General features: G+C 38.7%; 1 protein-coding gene across 1 annotated transcript in view; it reads right to left on the bottom strand.

Moving 5' to 3' along the window:
* Positions 1–16,405, bottom strand: part of PHEX (phosphate regulating endopeptidase homolog, X-linked) — a 210,706-nt gene that overhangs the window by 169,162 nt on the left and 25,139 nt on the right. The window contains exon 4 of the mRNA XM_005870974.2: positions 13,442–13,603. Within this exon, the coding sequence (XP_005871036.1) occupies positions 13,442–13,603 (162 nt within the window). The remainder of the gene's footprint in view (positions 1–13,441; positions 13,604–16,405) is intronic.

The following is a 16,405-nucleotide window of genomic DNA, read 5'->3' as shown; positions in this document are numbered from 1 at the left end:
GGGGGGGGGGGGCAGAGGGAATAAATCTTTTCTTTTTTTACATTATCCTGGGACTTGGCAAAAATGTTGGCAAATGTAAATTGAGAGGAAGTCATAAATTAGCTAGGGCTTTGTCTGGCATCATTTAATGTCAACTAGAAAAGCATATTACCAGAGTGGTTATTTTGAATGATTCTCATTTCAGAAAACTCATAGAATCTTCTCAAATGAATGGTGGCTACAGTTCTCCACCAAATTAGTTTTGGCATCATCCTTGAATAGGTTCTCAAACTTGGCTGCCTATTAGAATTGCCTGGGGAAGGTTGTTATCAAAAATCCAGAAGCCCAGGCCACAGCCAGACCAATTACATCAGAACCTCTGCAGATAAGACCCAGGCATCTGTGTTTTTAAAACTCCCCAGTGATTCCAATATGCAACCAAGGTTAAGAAGCACTGTTCTAGCCTGACTGGTTTGGCTCAGTGGATAGAGCGTTGGCCTGCGGACTGAAGGGTCCCGGGTTCGATTCCGGTCAAGGGCATGTACCTTGGTTGCAGGCACATACCCAGTGGGGAGTGTGCAAGAGGCAGCTGATCGATGTTTCTCTCTCATCGATGTTTCTAACTCTCTATCCCTCTCCCTTCCTCTCTGTAAAAAATCAATAAAATATATTTAAAAAAAAAGAAGCACTGTTCTAGAACTACCCTGTCTAATACAGAAGCCAGTAGTCACATAGTGCTATTGGGCACTTGAAATGTGGTTGGTCCACCAAGTGGTTGTTCCACACAGAGATGTGTTGCAAGTATAAGATGAGTATCGGATTTCAAAGACTTAGTAGGAAAGAAAGAATGTAAAATGCCTTGTGAATAATTTTTTTATATTGAGTGTGTGAATGAAAGTATTTTGGATATGTCAGGTTAGATAAAATAAATAATTTGAGCTGTTTCCTTTTTATTTTTTTTAATGTGGCTATTAGGAAATATGTGAAATGACATGTCTCTTGCATTTGTGACTCACATTTCTCTTGGACAACACTGCTCTGGAAGGTGCCTTTATAGTTCACTAGCTGTGTGGAACTAAGGGAATTACTTAAGTTCTTTAAGCCTCAGCTTCCACAACTATAAAATGGGATAAACCACCTTCCTAGTTGTCAGGGTTTTAACCAGGCACTAAGGGTCAACCCGTGTGAATTCTAATCCTAGCTCCATTACCTATTAGCTATGTGATCCCGGGCTGGTTATTGTACTGCTTGGTTGCCTTTACTTCCTCCTTTGCAAAATGTGGATAAATCTTACATACTTTAGGCTTACTGAGAGTGCCATTTAGAGAGTTCAACAAATAGTAATTAAGGCTATTATTCAATAAGGGCATCTCTATAAAGGGCCTCGCCTGTTAGGCCCTACTCAGTGTGATACATTCACTTACGAATTTTCTTTGGAATCTACTAAAGGCTCACTTCACAATAATGAGTAGAAATTCCCCCATTAGTAGTAAATTGGGGGAGAAATGAGAATTTTGCCACATTGTAAAGATGCTCAACCCATATACAACTTCAAGTTGCAATTGAAAAGTTGTCAGAATTGAGGGTGAGAGCATAGCTAAAGACATCTCATCAGCGAGTTTGGAAGTGCAAGAATGAAATTTTCAATTCAGTCTTGCCATGCATTTTCATGTGCAACCATCTCTTTAATTGTTCTAATGCCTGAGTTTTGCCACTGACCAATCAGAAGTATAGTCAAGGTAAATATTTGAGCCATTTCTCTAAGATGCAGGTTTCAAGGCCTAAGAAATCTGAGTCCTCTTGTTTCTGGTATGAAATCTGGATGATGCTTGGAAACTCCTGCAAAAATCCCATATTCTCAGCTCCGTTATTATTCTAGCTTCTGGCAACCAACAGCAAGAATACATGGGGCCCTAGCCAGTTTGGCTCAGTGGATAGAGCGTCAGCCTGCGGACCGAAGGTTCACAGGTTCAATTCCTGTCAAGGGCAGATACAGCAGTTGCAGGCTCCTCCCCAGCCAGGGCCCTGGTTGGGGCTCGTGCAGGAGGCAAACAATCGATGTATTTCTCTCACATCATTTCTCTGTTGTCTTTCCCTCTCTCTTCCACTCTCTCTTAAAAAAATCAATGGAAAAATATCCTTGGGTGTGGATTAAAAAAATGAATACACGAGGACTTGGAGGAGCTTCAGGAGTCATTATACCAACGCTCAGGTGCATTTGCCTCTGAATTGTTACCACCAAAGCCAGCTAGGATTTTTCTTCCCTTTCCAAACAGTCCTCCTTTTTCAGGGAGTGGCTTTCTAAAAACAGGTCACCCTTCTACTAGATTTATTGGAGTGATCACTTTGTAAGGTATATAACTGTCTAATTGTTATGCTGTATACCTGAAACTAATATAATGTTGTATGGCAACTGTAATTGAAAAATAAATTTTTAAAAATATGCAAGCCCTCTGAACATCTGCAAAGTAAAGTACACTTATACACACCGGCCATGCAAAATGAGGCCTGGGTGTAGGCAGGCTGAGAAGTGTCACTGTAGGAGTATATATGCCTTTCTCAGGATGCACATATCCTGTGTCATTAGTCATGTAAAAGAACTTATATTTAGTCAAAAGAACCTAAAATCGGTTGGCAATCTTCTTTTTAAAAATATGTGTGTATATATATATATAATTTTTATTGATTACAGAGAAGAAGGGAGAGGGAGAGAGAGATAGAAACATCAATGATGAGAGAGAATCATTGATAGGCTGCTTCCTGCATGCCCTACATTGTGGATCAAGCCCGCAACCCAGGCATGTGCCCTGATGGGAACTGAACCATGACCTCCTGGTTCATAGGACACGCAACCACTGAGCCAGGGCCAGTTGGCAATCTTCTAAAGTAAAATATGTCTTTCTTCCCACAACATTCAAGCTAACTAGTAGGAAACTTTTCATAATGTGTTGCAATATTTATGCTACAAAAATGCCCCCTCATCTATTTTTCCAATCCTTTTCTTCAGTCAATGTTCCCATGTGCAACATATCTAGGCTGTCACTCTACTTTCAGCAAGCTCAGCATTCTCTGTTGCAAGGCAAAATCTCACAAATGGATGTTGACATTCTTCACCCGCCCATCTCACTCCTGTCATTTCTCACCAACAGCCCTGCTCATTCCTTCCTTCCAACAAAGCCAAGATATATTGATTTGATCTTCTCCTTGGAATTTGACTCACAGAACTTCCAACTTTATAATCCCTCTCATGCCCCTAGCCTTTCAAGCTCAACCAAGAGTCCCTATCTTCAAGATGAGCAAGCTCTTTCACATACCACATAACATGTACTTATGCATAAAGACTCTACTTGGTATATTACTATTTTCAATCATTTGCACTCTTTGCAAATATTTGTAATTACACCACAACAAAAACTGTACCATCCTTAGTTGGGCATAGGCATGTGGCAACACTCAGTAATTTCATCTATAAATATATTTATTCCGTGGTAGAGGTAATCCCATAAAGCTTGCACTTAATCAGTTCAAGCCTTGGCACAAATCTCCAAACACAAATCTCTGGTTCCATTTAATATCCTTATGAACACAAATTAACTGTCAGTAATGTGCTCATTATCCAGGGATTCTAGACAGTGGACTGTTCGAAGATTGGGTATGAGTGGACCCATGGGGCCATATAATAGCCAACTCCACTCAAAACACCTAAAACAGGATGCAGCAAAAGGCTGGAATTAAATAAAATTATACCTTCATAAGGTTTGCCCCAGCAATCCTTACGTAGGCAGGGGGTTCTTAATCTTCTTTGTGCCATACATCCTGTGGGCAGGCACTTAAAACCTATAGACCATTCTCAGAATAATGTTTATGAGTGCATAAGAAAAGGAACACAGCTGTAACCGGTTTGGCTCAGTGGATAGAGCATCGGCCGCGGACTCAATAAAGGCTCCTCAGTTCGATTCCAGTCAAGGGCACATGCCTGGGTCGCAGGCTTGATCCTCAGTAGGGGCCTCGGTTGCGGGCACATACCCAGTAGGGAGTGTGCAGGAGGCAGCTGATCAATGTTTCTCTCTCATCGATGTTTCTGACTCTCTCTATCCCTCTCCCTTCCTCTTTGTAAAAAATCAATAAATTATATATTTTTTAAAAAAGAAAAGGAACACAGATTTATAAAGGAAACCAGTTATTCGGAAACAGTTAACAAAACAGTTGTTTTACTATTTGACATCATGTTTGTGATTAACTCATTAAATAAAATCCAGCATTGGGTCTAGCCACTTTATGATTTTGAAGTGGTGATGTATGTAAATAATATCTTAAGATACCTGTAACATCTGTATTTAAGAAAAATAACAATGACTTGCAATAAAAAAGTGACAGCTAATAATATCAGAGTTTGTTGCTTCAGTTCATAATTAAAATGCTAAAGTTCCATCAAAGGTTAGTAAAAATAACGGTGCATTTTTCCCCATGCAAGTTCCTGAATTCTATCAAGCGCCCTCTTGAGGGGTTGTGGGCCTGGGTTAAGGATCCCCTAGGGATGAGAAAAGAAAGGGGCATAGCTGTAATTGTTTTAATGGCATCTAAAGAGGATCTAGAGCAGCCTACGATGACACTCTTTCTTATTTTCCCTGATTCCCCTTTCCTCTTCTTTCTTTTGCTGTAGGAGTGATTTAAAACTCACATTCCCCAAGGAGTGTGTTGTCTGACCAATTTGATTATCAAGACCTTGCAGGATTCAAGGTAATGGCCATGGTCTGTCAATAAAAGTTAGGAATACACACAAATATCATAACCTATTGTTTTCCCTCCTAGGCCTGCCATTTTCAGGACCAGCTGCCTTATTTACAAGTATGTAATACTTTTGGGGAAAAAAAAACTAGATCACAATATTTTACTCTAGTAATGCTCTAAAGTTTTTTTATAAATTCAAGTTATAAAATTTGTATTTAGCTTTGAAACTAACATTTCTTAAGCATCTATTATGTGCCAAGTGCTTTTAAAACATTAATTTAAGCCTCATGAAGTTAACAGTAATAACAGATGCTAAGTATTGAACCCTGTGCAGAAGATATTCAGCACATCTCAGTCATTTCGTCCAACAGTATAACCAGAGAAGAAACTGAGGTGCACAGGGAAGTGGTTTGCCCACTGTCACATAGCCAGTAAGTGGCAGAGCCCCAATTTTTTTTCAGAGACTGAACTTGAACACTATCCGTTGAGCTCTGATTTCCCTTGTTGTAACTTATACAAGACCACAGCACCAGGGAGTCTTGGAGCCCTGGGAGGACTCTGGACTGGCTCACTGTCCTCCCTTCCTGAGGCCTAGAACACACACGGAGAACAACTAACAATTACCCTTCCCCTCCTGTCAGGGCCAAGCTCTGGTTAGATCTCAGGACTTTTCTGGGAGAGCATGCAGAATCTCAGGCACAGGAGGAAGGGGAGGAAGAGGAGATGAAAAAACCACTTCTCCCTGTCCAGCCAACCAGCCACTCCACCTCAGCACCCAGCCACACGGAGTGCATGATCATTCTCTCCTTTCTTCAACACGTATTTACTCGGCGCCAACTATGTGCCAGCCACTAGGCTGTGTGCTGGATCACAGTGAAGCCAAAATGGACAAGATTCTGGCTCTCGGGAAATTTACCCTCTGCGGGGTGGCCAGGTGGGGAGTGGGGAAGGACGACACGCATAAGAGAGAACATGGAACAAGTAAGAAAGTACAGAAACAAGGTAATTTCAGATGGTTATACATGCCACAAAGGACAAACTTACAGGTAATAGGATTCAGAGAGACTGGGTAGGAGTAGGGGGTTATTTTTAATAAAGATGTTCTCTGACCCTTCTCTATCACTGAAATAAATTTGAACTCATTCCAAGATAACTCACCTTTCTAATGACCTCTTCAGGGCTCTAGTGCAGCACTGTCTCATAGAAATATTATCTGAACCACATATGAAATTTTTAATTTTCTTGTAGCTACATTTAAATAAGCAAAAAAGGTGAGATTATATATAATAAATTTTATTTAACCCAAAAGATCTTAAAATAGTATCGTTTTAATATGTAATTATAAAATAATCAGATATGTCACATATTTTTAAACAAAATCTTTGAAATTTGATATGTATTTTACACTCACAGCACATCTCAATTCCAGCCAGTCATATTTCAAGTGCTCAAAGCCACATGTGGCTAGTGGTTACCATAAGTGAACAGAGCAGTGCTAGAGTCTTGATTACCATAGCTATTGAAACATTTTGTGATATGCAGATTTTTCATTTCCACAAGGACAATCTTGGAAGCTTTATTAATCTCTGCACTTCTGTATCCTCCTATGTCTAACATGATACCCTCTTGCTAGATGTGAATGAGAAAGTGTAAATTCTGGTTGCTATTGGCAATAATCTTACACTGAACAGACTTAGGAGCATAAGATGGTGGACATCAGAGTAGAGAAAGAAAGGAATGTGATCCTTAATGACATAGTTCAGCTGCTGGATCAACCCTTACCTAAAGTCCACTAGACATTTTGGTTACATAAGCCAGCAAATTTTTCTTATTGTTTAAGCCAGCTTGAGTGGGTGTTTTTGTCATTTGTGACCGAAAGCAACTGCTGCCAGGAAAAAAGTAAATGCTCAGTAAATAATCTTTAGTCCACAAATTAATTAATATGGTCACAATGCTGTGCATTTCTATTTAAAGTGAATGAATTTCTCCCAAATTAAAGAGCATACTCAGAATGGATGCAATGAATAGATCTGGTTCTTATCAAGCACAACCAACTTATTTGTAATATTAACCATTATGACAGAAGAACTACATGAAATCCATCTGGCTAAGATCATATCTTAAAATCAAATGCTTGGAGCATTTAAGAGTCAAAAAGTAAGACAAGGAAATATATGGAGGATGGAAAAAACACACAAGAAGAAAACCTAAAATGCCAACTGCGAAAACTACTAGAACGCAAGCTTTTACACATGGTAGCCATTCTCATGGCCTCTTTACTTCCTTCAGCCAGTAGAAATAGAACATATCTTAAAGCTACATGAACATTCTTCACAGTCTTCAGGAAGAAATTCATTTCTATATTTGAAGTGAATATCTCCTAACAGGAAATTTCTACACTTTTAAAATTTGACAACTTCTTTCCCCTTCCTCACACTCCATGCATCCCCATCCCCACCCAAACTCAAATGGTGTATGAAAGATTAGGAAAAATGTGAACAACAACAACAAAAATCTTTCCAAGTAAAATCATTTCATTTGACATTCTGAAAGTCCTCTATACAGGCCCAAATCTTCATGCAGGACCCCTCTGTGCATACAAGAGTGATGGTGACATGTGTATAATCTAGCAATCTTTGCTTCCTGTGTGGCCACATGGAAAAGAGCCAGCATGATCAGAAAAATGGAAATCTTCTCTGAGTGGGCACACCCAGTCTGCATAGCAGATTCACTGAGGCTTACAGGGCCTGCGTTTTCACCAGGAATAAAAAGCCCACCACAATGGCCCCACCGCATCCCCATTTTGATTTTTCCAGTCTGATATCATTTATTTCAAAAAACTTAATGATATCAAGGCTTAGATTGGTAATTCATTACATTATGTTCATGGTATGTGGAAAACGCCACCGTTAACTGTATCTTTAATAATCTGATCTTCCTAATTATCAAATCACTTTACTGGACCTGAACTGAAGTTTTCTCTTATCTGTAAAAGTTGGTTTGGCTAGGATTATTTGTAGGGAGAAAAAAAGATTATAGAGGGTTATTTAATTGTGAGAATCATTTGGATCTCAACCAGCAAGTATTTACAAATAAACAACTGATCTATGAATCACAATCATCTTTCTCTGCTCATTAATGCATAGCCCCTACTTCGCTTTATTGTTCCACTGATGCTGTCTGTGCTTGAACATAATAATATACTGCATTTCTTTACAAAATATTGGCAAAGATTGTTATTCCATAATAGAGATGAGCTGGCCCTACCTTGAGTCATCTGTCTTCTGTTTGACACAAGTGTTCTATCTCACTCATTGCCTCATGTTTCATAAGTGCTCATTTGCAACATTTTCATCTGCTCGTTCATAAGCAATGCGTGCTGTGTCATCTCCATGGTCACATAAAGACAAATTTGGGAGGTTTTGTAGGAAGGAAATTTTAAGACATTTAAACACATCACTATATTCAGCCTTTTTTAAATAAAATCCTGATTCTTGAAGAGAACAAGAAATTATTTTATTTTCCAAGTAGAAATCTGAGTCTTATACGCCATTTAAAGAAAAAATTCACAAAGCCAGGTTGCTGACTTCAATAGAGGGCAATTTTTCATCAGCCAGGTCTGTCAAATCCATTTTATTTCACAAATTGGATGGCCATATCTGTGTGTTCTCTATCAGACATAAGAAAATGGTTTTCTTTTGATTGGTAGTATTGCATTTTATTTTTGGATGTTCTCTTTATCGAGGGTGAGAAAAAATATCTAGACAGTATTCAATATTTTTGAAAGCACATGATATTTACAAAGGATAAGACCAGAATAATACTTAAGGGTTTCATAGACATTACTTTGTGAGACTCAGAACTATCTTTGAGATAAAACTGAGGAGCAAAGGACAAATATTTATTAAGGGCCTGCTATATGAAAGGAACTGGACTGGGTAATTTATATGGGTCATCTCCTTTAGTCCTCACAAACCCCATGAATTGGGTATTGTTATCTCCACTTGAAAGATAAGAAAACTTGAGCTAGCTGAGATAAGTAATTAACCAAAAGTGACACAGAAGAGAAATGAAAGGGAACCAGGATTCAAATCCAGTTCTGTGGCTTCAAAACTCATGCTCTGAGTAGCTTACAGTAAGGAAAAAAATTGTAAACAACCTAAGTGGCATCATAGGAATTGCTTAATCAGGGGTGGGGAATGTCTGGCCTGTGGGCCATATAAGGCCTGCAAAATCATTTAGTCTGGTCCTGCCAAGGCATTAGGGATGAGCTAATTAAATATTTGACCAAATATAGCAGGCTAATTTTTAAGTTGATGATTTTGCATGGCCCACGAATGATGTTATAAATACCCAAATGGCCCCTGGTAGAAAAATGGTTCCCCACCCCTGACTTAAATAAACTGTAATCCTATATAATAAAAGGCTAATATGCAAATTGACCAAACGGCAGAACGACCAGTCACTATGACGTGCACTGACCACCAGGGGGCAGACGCTCAACACAGGAGCTTCCCCCTGATGGTCAGTGTGCTCCCACAGGGGGAGCACTGCTCAGCCAGAAGCCAGGCTCACAGCTGGCGAGTGCAGCGGCAGTGGTGGGAGCCTCTCCCACCTCCTCAGCAGTGCTAAGGATGTCCAACTAATGAACATCCCCCAAGGGCTCCTGGACTACAAAAGGGCACAGGCCGGGCTGAGGGACCCCCCCTCCAAGTGCACAGAATTTCATGCACCAGGCCTCTAGTGTATCCATAAAAAGCAACCATGGCAAATGATGTTATAGATCTATTTTTATTTACATGAAAAGATGTTAACATGTAAATATCAAGTAAAAAGAGCAGATTATAAAAAGAGAACGTATGATATGATTCCTTTTAAGTTACACATATCATTTTATATGTATATTTGCAGTTAAAAAATTATAGCTAGGTGATTGGATTTGAAGTATGTTTCTTCTTGTTATTCATTTATAGTTGGTGTACAATGAGCTTCTATTGCCTGGATGCTTGGATGAATGGGCAGATACAGTGAGAGATATGTAGATACATAGATATAGAATATACAAAGAGATATAGATAGAATTTAAAGATCTAGTGATTAAAAAATAAGATTGTAGCCACATCTGATATTTGAAAAGCTCTATTATACACTTTAAGAATACTCATGTGCAACATACTTGTAAGAGTTCAGAAAAATATATCTATAAGTCTATCTGTATAACAATGTCTATACATTTTCATTTTCTCACTATCTATATATAAATGCATTGATATAAACAGAATAAAACAATAGCTATACATTTATAGAGACAATGACAGAATATTATAAAACAAATATAGCAAAATGGTAGCAATCAGGGAATCTGGGTGAAGAGTATATTGGAGTTCCTTGTGCTATTCTTTCAACTTTTCTGTCAATGGGAATTACCTCAAAGTTTAAAAGTTTAAAAAAGTAATACACATTTTATATTTCAAACACATAGTCTGGTAAAAGATTATACCAATTTAAAAAGAGACACTACTCCACCATTTGGTCTCCTTATTGGCACTTGAAACAAGAGCCTGTGATCAATTTTTTAATTCACCCTTTACAGTGCTTGTCACAGAATAACTTGCGATTTATTTGGTTGTCTTCCCCAGAGCACAGAAATATATGGGAAGCCTCCCATTTTGTTTCACAAGGCCAGCACAATTTTAATAACAGAATTTGACAAACCTAGCACATAAAAATCCATGGACCAGCGTGAATCATAAATATAGACACAAATGTAAAAAACAAATAATAGCTTATTCAAGTCTAATAATTCCTTAAAAGAAAATAATAAATCATTCACAGATAGGGTTCATTTCAGGATTATAAGGTAAAGTCAGCATGAGAAAATCTAGAGAATGTAAGAGATATTTCATCTGACTTTCTTGATAAATAGTAAAGAGAGGTTTTTCTTTAGCAACTCCTTTTTGTAAACTAGAAATAACAGAACAGAATAAAGAAGACTACCTATTACAAGGAAAAATATATTTGAGGGGGAATACTAGAGACATTACTACCCAAGCTAGAAATATGAAAAATATACCCATTATCATTGCTATTATTCAACTCTGTTCTGGAGGCTCTAGGCAACATAGTAAAAGGAAATTATAATTACTTCTTAATTTTATGATAACCTCTCTAAAAAATCCCAAAGAAGCCACAAAAAGCTATTAATTAATAAGAAAGTTTTAATCAGATACAATACAGTATATCAAACCTTTATGCCAGACATCGCAAGTTGGCAAACTTTTTCCATAAGGTTCAGAGAGTAAAAATATTTTAGGGTTTGAAGGCCATACGGCCTCTGTAGCAACTATTTAACTCTGTCATGCAAAAGCAGCCATAGATAATACAGAAATGAATGGATGTATCTGTCTTCCAATAAAACTTTATTTACAAAAATAGGCAGTGGGCCAGATCTGGCCCACTGGCCACAGTTTGCTGACCCCCTACTTTATACCACACACAAAAAAAAGGCAATGGAGAAAAGTTATCATGTCAAACAGCAAAACAATATGTAAAGACCTAGAAATTACTATCTAAAGGGCGATTCAACTATATGAATCAAAATTTAAACTATGAATACTCTTTCAACATAACAAGTGCATTTCTGGGAACTTATACTAAAGATATATTTAGGGAAGTACATAAAGATGTGTACATATGGATATTTATTATAGTGTTATTTGTAATAGGAAAAAATATCTCTTACATAATCCATGTCTATGAAAAATATATCATTTTTAAAGGTGACAGAACAGTATGCATATCAGTTAATTTTTAAGTATATGGGTGTGTGATGGTTATGCATATGTAATCACACATGAAAAAAAATCCTGGAAAGATATATACCCAATTGCTTCATCAGCAGCTACTCCTCGGGGTGGACTTATAGGAGGCTTTCTTTTTTCCTTTTGCATGTTATTTTTGCTCTTTTCTATTTCCCATCTAAGCTTGGGAATGAAATTTTTCATTTTTAAAAGAAGTAAGCAAACAAAAAACTCCAGTGCTGCTCTGAACAATTTACTCCTATTTCTATGAATTTTAAAGAAGCCTGTATACAATATCCTCCTCAAATAAAACACATCAATACTGATTTTAATTTTTACATTAAGACATCTCCAAAAAGTTCTTTAAATTACTATAACTGTTTCAAGCCCTGAAGATGGAAATCTTTTTATTGTAAGTAATGTAAAAGGAGCATCTATCTGGAAATCTTGTCTTTCTCTTATTCTTCAGTGATATTTCTGCACACGTGATTGGATTTAGAAAGCCACAGAAGGGAAACAGGAAATAGGCAAGATTGGAAAGTGATGGACCAACCTGAGGTAATATCTTACAGGGAAATAAGTATTAGTAAATTTGTTCCTTGAAGTCTTATTTATGGTTGCATAGTATGGGAATTTCACCTGTTGGGTTGGGGTAAACCTCTGACATTCTTGAAAATTCTCATTTATAATTTATGACGACTAAGTTTGGGTCTCTTAGTAGAAAATGTTAAGTTCATATGATTTATTTTTTTAATCTTTATTGTTGAAAGTATTACATAGGTCCTCCTTATCCCCCCCATAAACCTCTTCCAGCCCGCTCCCGTCCTCCCCCGGCCCCGCCCAGGCCCTCACCACCCCACTGTCTGTGTCCATGCGTTATGCATATATGCATTCAAGTTCATTGGTTGATCTCTTCCTACACACCCTCCCCTGCCTACATATGATTTATAGCTAGTGACATTTAAGCATGTTTTCCCTTACAATTGATAACAGTTATCTATTTTACCATGTTTTGGTTATAGTATATGTATAAATTGGTACATATTTGATTTTCATGTATTTAAAATCTTGGAAAAAAGGAGTTGGGGAAGAAAGGAAAATAATGATCCCTGTAAGTGCTCAGAAATTCTTTGTAGGTGTAAATGAACGCAAGTTATATGGCATAACTAACAGTTAACACAAAGAGGAAAAAACATTATTTTTGCCTTCTCAAAACACCGAACTTATCTGGCTTTGAAATCTACCAATTTCCCTCCTGAAGTGGCGGTCTCCAATAGCTCAGCATAAAAATTAGATCCATTGCAAACAGAAGATCCTCTGGCAAAAGACATTTTCAACTTTTGAAGGGTGTGTGCACACACACCTATGTGAGTATGTGTATGTACGCACATGTGAGTACGTGTGTGTGATCTTGTCGTTGCAAGAGAGGCCATGGGAGAAAAGACAGTCTCCCCAGAGCCAAGTTAGAAGTTAACAGGAACAATATGACAAACACAAAGGTCATCCAGAGTTCTCAAAAGTGATGTCAAAAAACGATGAGGTGTCAAGTATATTTTGTAAGCCATAAAAATCTAGGACACAATGAGCAAGTGATAAAGTTTGCTCTGAACACAACAGACAAATAAGTACATTGATATAACATGGTTTGCATTAACTATTCCTTTGCTCCCAGTCTCAATCAGATGCTATTTGTCCTTCAGCAGCAGAAATTACTACTGTGAAACATGAACATAATGACTCAAGCTTGTATTGAGATTGGGGAGATTCCACAACTTTCCTCCCAAGCTTCCATTTTTAAAAATCTTGAACATGAATTCAGTATAGCTAAAAAGTGAATAGGGAAATTATGGTGGGTTTTTTTGTGGGGTTTTTTTTTTTTTTTTTTTGGTCAAATACTGATCTCTGTAAAGCGATCCCCAGTAGAAACTTACCCTTCAACTTGAGGTCCACATTATGTCTCAGCCAAGGATAAACCCCATAGCTTGGCATATCTTCAGGAATCGGATTGCTGTTTATCCAGCCATCACAAGCAAACCGGAAGAAATTATCACAAGGGTCCACAGATGGATTTACTTTACTCAAGATGGCAGCAGCTATGTAAAAAGAAAATCATAGGATTAATGACAATCACTGAATGCTGTGTGTTGGCCTCTTCCAAATTAAACAATGATTTCCTATCTACCAGTTCCCAAGCCTTAGCTTTTACATTTCCCTGAATCAACTGCTATCCAGCAGTGAACTCTGGGTTGTAGAAGGATGCTAACTTGGCCCTATAAGACTCCTTGGCTAGAGAGCAAGGCAAAGTGGGCATTCTAGATGAGGGACCCAAGGCAGGGGCCTCTCTTACCCAGGTCTAGGAGCAGAACTGAGTATTTATATAAATTAACAGAAAGACAAAATAGACTGATGTAGAATTTTTTTCCTCTTTCAGAAGCCCACACACAATTACATATGACATATAGTCGATAGGTAGGAAGTTTGTACAAATGTAAATGTTTCCATGAGCTTTAAAAAACAATCTTTCATTACAAAATGAGAAGGTTCCAATATTCCCAACATTGAACTCCAACTCTCTTCCAACTGTCATACAATTGCTGACTACCACTCTAGCACAGAGATATCCACCAACAAATTTTTTTCAGACAGCTAATATTTTAATGATATTGGAAAAATGACATCCTAAGTAGTTTTCATACTCTCATTAATGCCAGAATACATTTCTGTTCAAAGTAATGAAAACCCAATGAGTTTTCAGCTAAATTTGAATAAATTGCCCCCAAAAGTAAAATCTGTATACATTTAGATACACATGTTAGTTTGGCTACATGTGTGGTTCCTCCAGGCTTAAAAGTAAGGCTAGATATTTCTCTTGCCTAGACTTTCTATGAAAATTTCAAACAGCTTTTTGTCTTCAATAAAGTAAATAATATACAAACACCCTCATTTCTATAGGACATCAAAATTCCTACTATTTTCAACCTCCCCCAAAAAAATAACAAAGCAAAAAAATTGATTGTCATTAATCCTATCTATGGTTTAGAAGTTTGATAAATTTTAAATTGGCTTAATATTTTCATCATTCAGAATTCAGTTTTATCCAATTACATTTTTACTTACTGCTACTATATTATTATTATTTAACATGCAAATATACTAGAACACACAAAATCTTCATTTCAGTTTCTATTTAGTTATACTGGCTGTGCAGCCACAGAATGAATCTTCTATGTGACACCTCAGGGTCACTGAACATACAAGTTCCAGTCCCACACAATATTTACACTCACACAAAGGAACCCCACACACATTATTATTTTTTTTTTTTGCAAAAAGCTGTATTGTTTCCATTTGGTCCAATGCATGGGAGAGGGCTTCAGGGTGGTTAAAAGAATGGCTAGTAGTTTCGGGGAGAGGCTCAGGCAAAAGCCAGACACCAGGGGAATACAGAGGGGCCCCTCAAAGGCCTCTGTGTTCCAAAGGCTTCTGGTTGTGCTTAAAGGTGGGCCTTTCAAAGAGATACTGCCCAGCCCAGCCTGGGGGTGGCAGCCTGCAGATGTTAGTCAGGGGGTCACTCATCTTGATGAGTTTCACCTGCTCATCCAGGAAGCGGTTCTGCAGGAAGTCACAGAGCTGAGGGTCTGTGACTGTGCAGACAGAACCCAGGGCCTGCAGGTTCCTCTCCAAGGCCAGGGCGGCTTCCATGGCGGCCTGAGTTTCACCCACTCACTGTGGGGAGGCTTCAGCACGACCTGGAGAGAATGCGGCCACCTCGCGGGTTTTGCATCTTTAAGAGATGCTCAGCGCCCTCGAGCTTCTTTTCCACCAACTCCTGGAAGCAGCGGCCCCCGCCCTCCAGAGTCACATTGTCGGGTGGAAACAGGAGCCCAGAGAGAGGTGGGTGTGGGGGGCCCCGCAGATGCAGGTTGGCCCGGCGGGTGACCGCAGCCTCCACCTCGGTGGAATAATTCTGACCAATGTGGGAGCTCATGGCTGTTTGGCAATAAGGAGTTAAGGTAGAAAAAAACAAACAGTGTGTTGGCTGGTCCCGGAAGTGGTTCTGAAGGTGGTGACTGGATGAGATGCTGGAGAGTGACCGGAGGCTGGAAGAAGGGGCATCCCTGGGTCTGTTCGTCCCAACACTGTAGAAGCAGAGACAGATCCGGGGCCACCGAGGGCACTCTCACACATTTTTATTCACACAAGCACATTGCTTTCTGGGTGCCTCCCAACCCTCAAATGTAGCCCTCCCCATCTCCTCAGTATTCTTGCAGGTACCTAGAAAAACTGCAAGGTCAGCTCCAACCTCAGTTCTGATATAAAGTGAAGGAATACATCACTCACTGAATTTGGAACTGAGCCCAGTGAATGGGGAAACTCTAGCTTCAGCCTCCCAATTCATCATTCACATTTCCCAGCTGGGCACAGAGCTGCATTTTGAGAAGGGAACTGTGACTTCAAATTGCAAGAGACCATACACCAAAACTCCTTCAGCTTCATGGGGAAAACCCAGACTCTTGTTTTAATAATAATAATTATTATACATATATATACACATATATGTATATATATGATGATGAAGGAAACCTGTGCTATGTACTCTCTCAAGTCATCTATAATAATAAAAGCATAATATGCTAATTAGACCTTCCCGGCGACCTTTCGGACAAAGCCGGGGCTGCGAGGGCCGAGGCAAGCCACTGCGGCTGCGAGGGCCAAGCCCCTTGTACAAATTTCATGCATTGGGCCTCTAGCTGTATATAAGGTGAATTGTTATGTGGTTTCCAGCTAATGTTTATGTAGTACAGATGGAGGGATCACCCCATATACCAGGCTGAGTTTGTAAGTTTAATCAGGGCTCAAGAAAGAGGGGGAGGGTGGTGGTAATAATAATAATA

This window comes from Myotis brandtii, unplaced genomic scaffold (assembly GCF_000412655.1).
Source record: "Myotis brandtii unplaced genomic scaffold, ASM41265v1 scaffold326, whole genome shotgun sequence".
NCBI lineage: Eukaryota > Metazoa > Chordata > Mammalia > Chiroptera > Vespertilionidae > Myotis > Myotis brandtii.
Note: the sequence above shows the minus strand (reverse complement) of the source record. Positions and strands in the feature narration are given on the sequence as shown.